At 47.6% G+C, this 6,160-nt stretch overlaps 1 protein-coding gene across 3 annotated transcripts in view; it reads left to right on the top strand.

The window, feature by feature from the left end:
- LOC108802349 (calpain-1 catalytic subunit-like) overlaps positions 1-6,160 on the top strand; it is a 33,652-nt gene that overhangs the window by 12,715 nt on the left and 14,777 nt on the right. For 2 of the 3 annotated variants that reach the window (XM_018574213.1, XM_018574214.1), the window contains exons 2-5: positions 1,428-1,681; positions 2,302-2,371; positions 4,913-5,031; positions 5,177-5,310. In XM_018574213.1, the coding sequence (XP_018429715.1) occupies positions 1,428-1,681; positions 2,302-2,371; positions 4,913-5,031; positions 5,177-5,310 (577 nt within the window). Of the gene's footprint in view, positions 1-1,427; positions 1,682-2,301; positions 2,372-4,906; positions 5,032-5,176; positions 5,311-6,160 lie in introns of all 3 variants that reach the window. The other variant, XM_018574212.1, reaches the window with a different exon arrangement.

Consider the following 6,160-nt stretch of genomic DNA (forward strand, 5'->3'; position numbering starts at 1 on the left):
AAAGGACGGGGGGCTCTGATGTGTAAAGGACGGGGGGCTCTGATGTGTAAAGGACGGGGGGCTCTGATATGAACAGGGTGTCTTCTGATGTGAGTTTTTGCATGAGGCCCCCTCTTAAAATCCATTACATTTTAGACTGGGGTGACTCAATATTGTGTATACTCTTCAGGGTGCCATGACTAAACAAAGGCTGAGAAACACTGGTATCGAGCACAGACATATAGGGGTGCTCTCTGGGTATATCAGGGGGCATTGTACGGTATGCTGCCTGCTCGCTCCCTACACTTTACACCTGCTCAACCCCTTTAACATCTCCTTAAAGTGTATTTCCACTTGTGCAGTCAAATTTGAGGCCATCCCCGCCCCACTATATGTTTGTGTTCCCATTCACGCAGCATACCTAAAAATAATAATTACAAAAGATTCTTACCATTCACATACAATTTGTTTTGAGATCTTTAACCCTTTGTTAGGACAGACAGTCCTGCACATCCGGTTAATAAGTGATCATGAAATCTGCCAGCACCGTAGAGAAAGGGTTCATCGTGGCAAAAGCAACTCCCCAGGATGCTCCTCAGTGCCATCTAGTGGCCGTAGTGCCATGCAAAGCAGAGGAGTCCTGAATCAGAACATTCCGTTACAGTTTATGTCTTAATATCTAGTAAATGAAAAGACATAAAAGAAGGCTGTGGCTCATAGTCCCTCCAGTCCTCGTCACTCCGCATTTCCAGGGATTCACCGGCTCGACATTCCTGCCAGTTATTTTGGCAGCTCGGTATGGATGCCACAGCTGGAGATCAGACATTTGTTTCCAGCACGGGACACTCACTATAATCATACCGGCAGGGCCGGATTTACGTTCTCTGCTGCCCCAATACCAGGTTCCTCTGTGCCCCCCTGTATGCCGGCTCCATACAAGTGATCTCGGCAGCATCGCTGAGATCACTTGTACTAAGCAAGCGGCGGCTTCCCCGCTTTGGGCAAGCAGGGCTAAATGTAGAAAACAACTACCCGCCCCGGTGCCCAGAACTGCATGTCCCGGGCGTCGGGAGATAGGAATTCCACACCCCTGCTGCCCCTCTACTCCCTCTGCTGCCCCGAGGCCGGGCCTTGGTTGGCCTTGTGGGAAATGCGGCCTTGCATACCGGCAGCATTGGCCGTAGAATGATCTGCTTACCTAGGAGGCCACATTGACCTATTGGGATTCCGCTGATGTTGGTGAGTTCCAGAAATATGAAATCCTTTTCTGGCAAAATAATTTTACCATAGCCCCTCCCCTCGGTTCCCAGGGGGTGTCTTCTGAACTCTCAATTTTTTTTGTATATTTTGGATTCTGATGTAAATCGATGCGATGGAGGTCCTACTTGTGCCATGGTACCCCACGTCTTCAGATTCATGTCCCTTCACCCCTTGCTCTTCTCTTCCAGATAAGAAGATGATGCCGTTTGGCGGAATCGCGTCGAAGCTGAAGATCGATCGGCTGAAGGCAGCGGGAGTAGGGTCACATGACTGCGCCGTGAAATACCTCAAACAGGATTACGAGAGTCTGCAGCAGTCCTGCCTGGAGAATGGGACGCTCTTCGAGGACCCCCACTTCCCTGCCATCACCGCCTCCATGGGCTTCAAGGAACTGGGCCCTGGCTCCAGCAAAGTGCAGGGGGTGCGGTGGAAGCGGCCCGGGGTGAGTGTCACTGTGTACAGTCTTCTAAGATGAGGAAAGAGGGTCACCTATTAACCCCATAGTGTGAAGTCAGAGGACACATCCCGGACGAGCCCCCACTGATGCAGATCCTAAAAATGATAATTCAGGAAATTTAAATAAATTTGACCAAAAATATTCACATTTATCTTTTAAAGTGCATCAATAGCCAAAAACTTTTTTTTGTTAGGTTTGAATAGAGTAGAGCCTCTGTCAGGTTTTTATTGCTGCCTCTGCCACTGTTGGAGAGACTTCGCCTCTCTCTTTATCCCAGGGATCATCATGGACATAAAGTGAAAGGAAATCCAAAATGTTACAGTTGTCACCAGAGCCGTAGGGGAGGGGAAAGCTTCCAATGGGGACACCCGTTCTTGTGACAACTACCTATGAGTGGATTTCTTCTCTCTTTCTGGAAATTTCCTCTCACTTCCTGTTGAGTCACCAGGCCGAGAAGTGAAGGGAAGTCTCTTGAATGGTACAAAAACCTTACAGGGGATTTAACCCTTTCTTGCTCCGTCCAAAAACACACATTTTGGCTTCAGATATTTTAAGACTTTATTGATATACAAGTGATAGTGACGTCTTATTTTATTTCTCTCCAGGAAATTGTCAGCGATCCGCAGTTTATTGTAGGCGGAGCCACCAGGACCGATATCTGCCAAGGAGCGCTGGGTGAGTCCACTGTGCCATTTGTTTCATGTACGGGGATCATTTCCTGGTGTAGATGAGCCAACCGTTAAAGGCCCGGTCCATCTATGGGGTCCCCCCGCTTCAGCAGACCGTGCACCATAACAATCAAGGATTCTGCTGCCTCATTCTCATTGGTCAGTTCAGTCACATGGCCATGCTGACTAATCCCCACTCCCCATTGCCACCATTTAAGTTGCTTTATAAACTCTAGGGTGGTGTAGTAAAGAGTTCAAGTTTACAGACTATTATATCGTCCGGTGTGGGTCATCATTACAAAAAGGTAGTGCAGGGATTGGATGGGGGTAAGATAGTGAGTTAGTTTAGCGGTCACATGACTGCAGTGACCAATCAGCGCCCCCCATTGCAACCATTATGTTGTCATACAATCTCAGGGTCTGTGTAGTAAAGTTTTCAGGTTCTCGGACTGTATATCAGACGGCATGGGTGACGGTCACCATTACGATAAGTGGCATGGTTACTGGGAGGGTGGGGAGCGTGTTGTAAGTTCAACTTTTTGTTTTTCCTAAAGAGGTGAACTAACCATTGAAGAAGGATTGCACAGAGGTTTCTGTGGAACAACACAGAATATACATTTGTGAACTGTATAACAGCTCATTCTCAGGGTCGTGCACATGTGTGCACGCCCATGCAGAGACCTGCTCCCGGGAGGGACAGTTCCTCTGTGTAATTGCATGCAGCCGGTAATAAAGACCGATCACTGCCACTCTCTCCCCTTGTACAGGATGACAGGTCTTGTTTCCGCCCCTTTTGTAGTTTCTGCAGGCAGCCTGTAGTAGGTGAAGCCTGCTGGGCCCCTCCCACAGCTCTGCACAGGCTATGTGCAAGCACAGTGATGACGTCACAGATGTTACAAGATCATATCTGGGTCTGCAAGGGCCTTTTGGTGCACACAAAGTGGATATATATCCTTTGTGTCTATTAAGGAATATAGTTGAATGAAAGTTTTTGCGCCCGGAGTTTCCCTTTAAGGGAATCACCTATGGAGAACCTTAAGATATTTTCCAGTGTGCTGGCAAATCTCCACAAACAATACTGATTGCAGCCGCTTCAGAATTCCTGTTCGTTCTTTCACCTGGGTCATGGGCCCGGGTTGGGGGAAACTGGTCCTTACAGTGTTTGCACCCTTATTTATCCAGGTCGTGGGTGATGGCCAACTCCAGTCGTGTCCTCCATGCAATATTTGGGGTGATCGGCGGCCGACATTCCCCCCCCATATGTACATTGTATTTGTCCTCCCGCTGTGCTCGCTCTGCTCAGCATGCTGTGTCCTCGGTCCAGTTTCTGGCGGAGCGCCGTCCCAGCTTAGAGGCGGCTAATTATAGTGACGGGGATTGTCGGTAATCCTTAACCCCCGCACCACCAGACCGGCCCCTGTCCAGTTTGCAGGTTTTGTACATTATCCTGTGTGAATGCCGATTTAAAAGTAATAAAAAGTCTCTCTATAGAGTGTATGTGTGTGTGTGTGTGTATATATATATATATATCCGCCATCTGTATCCCTGAACACTGATATGTTATGGGGGGGTTTTTAAAGGTCACCCCCCAGAACCGATGACTGAGATTTGTGGTTGCTGCTATGGATGCCTTTTTGTCTCTCTGGATCTCCAGTGCCAGGATCTCTGGATCATAAAATACACATTATACTTCATCAGATACATGCAAAGCGCTGACGCACCAAAATGATTTGCAAATCAAATATCGACTTTAAAATATGTCAGCCGTCCTGAAGAATGCCCAGATGGTGTTCAGTGTGCGACCCCTAGAGGGCGAGAGGGAGTATGACAGGCCAGGGGCAGCCTAGAGAGCCAAATAACATTATTGATTTATGTTCTATATTCACTTCTGTATTGTTAAGACACACTGATTTACAGAGGACACTGAACCCTTTCTATTCTCTGCACCGGAGGAGCTTACACTCTAATGTCGCCGCTACAGTGACACAATATTATTATACATTTATATAGCTCTGACTTATACCATAGTGCTGTACAGACAACACTGAGTCAGTCACATCAGTCTCTGTACCAGAGGAGCTTACACTCCAATGCCCCCCCCCCTCTCCCCACAGCCACACACACTGCAATATATATACTGTATATATGCATATTCTGCAGTGCTGTACCGGGAACACTGAGCCCATCAAACCAGTCCCTGCACCATAGAAGCTTACACTCTAATGTCCCCCTCCAATCGCGCACTTATATTATACATTTATATAGCTCTGACGTATTCCATAGTGTTGTATAGAGACTGCTGAGCCATTCGCATGAGTCTCTGCACCAGAGAAGCTTACACTCTAATGTCCCGCCACAGTCACTATTATTTGACATTGATATATTTCTGAGAGCTTGTATACTTTATAATGGTGCAGTGTTGGGAGTGGAGCGCAGTCACTGACGCTCAATAATTGGGGTTTCTGATTTAGGAGATGAACTAATTTGCATATCAGTCGGAGTGTCTTGATGGTCCCACAATTTTCACTCATGGTGAATTTCTCTCTAGGGGACTGTTGGCTCCTGGCCGCTATCGGTTCTCTGACGCTGAATGAGGATCTCCTGCACAGGGTCGTCCCCCATGGACAGAACTTCCAGGACAATTACGCCGGAATCTTCCACTTTCAGGTATGCGGATGGTACATGGATTCATGGCGGTTCCATGAGACCCCTAATATGTCACAAATGTTCTCTGAATTAATATCTCTACATTGTTTCCTGACCACCTTGTCCTCTTACCATCGACCTCCATTATATTGTCTCCCCTCTATAGATCTGGCAGTTCGGTGAATGGGTGGACGTGGTGGTGGATGACCGTCTGCCGGTGAAGGATGGAGAGCTGGTGTTCGTACACTCCGCCGAGTGCTCTGAATTCTGGAGCGCCCTGCTGGAAAAGGCCTATGCCAAGTGAGTACAACATGCCCAGACAGCGTCCGCCTCGGGTCGTGCGGGTTTTCTAGCATGCTCGTTATACGAAAATAGCACGACCATACAGTAAATGCGGACACCCGCTGCCCATCAACCTGACTATTATCGTACGATCGCGGGATCACCCGCCATTATCGTACGATAATCGTCAGGTGTATGGGCCGCTTAACAGGACTCGGAAGGTTAAAATCAGCCATGAATGTGAAGTCCGAGCAGCGAGACATCCAGCATGGCTGGATGCAATAAACTTCTCAGGAAGGAGAAAGGCCTTCTGGGTAAATGCTACACATACATGGCTTTGTTCAGGAAGGGAATTTTAGTGTCAGTGTCAGCCTGTGCTATCTGATTACTGTATACACCATTCCTCGGGAACACAATATGGCCCCTGGTATACCACTGGCATGCTATGTGACCACGTGATACACTGCCGCACAACCACACCACATTGCCTATGATATACCATAACAATGGCACATTATATGACCCCCCCTGTACACTACAGTATAATACAACCACACCACATTGCCTATGATATACCATAACAATGGCACATTATATGACCCCCCCTGTACACTACAGTATAATACAACCACACCACATTGCCTATGATATACCATAACAATGGCACATTATATGACCCCCCCTGTACACTATAATACAACAACACCACATTGCCTATGATAAAACTGGCACCCTATGTGACCCCCTGTATGCTGTAATCAAATGGAAAGTCACTCGCACTCCAGATCTATACCAAATCAATCTTTTTATTGACTGTAGTAGTGTTACATTTCAAAGCGACGTTTCTGAACAACCCCTCCCCCCCCCC

This window comes from Nanorana parkeri, unplaced genomic scaffold (assembly GCF_000935625.1).
Source record: "Nanorana parkeri isolate BGI_ZX_2015 unplaced genomic scaffold, ASM93562v1 scaffold2813, whole genome shotgun sequence".
Classification (NCBI taxonomy): domain Eukaryota; kingdom Metazoa; phylum Chordata; class Amphibia; order Anura; family Dicroglossidae; genus Nanorana; species Nanorana parkeri.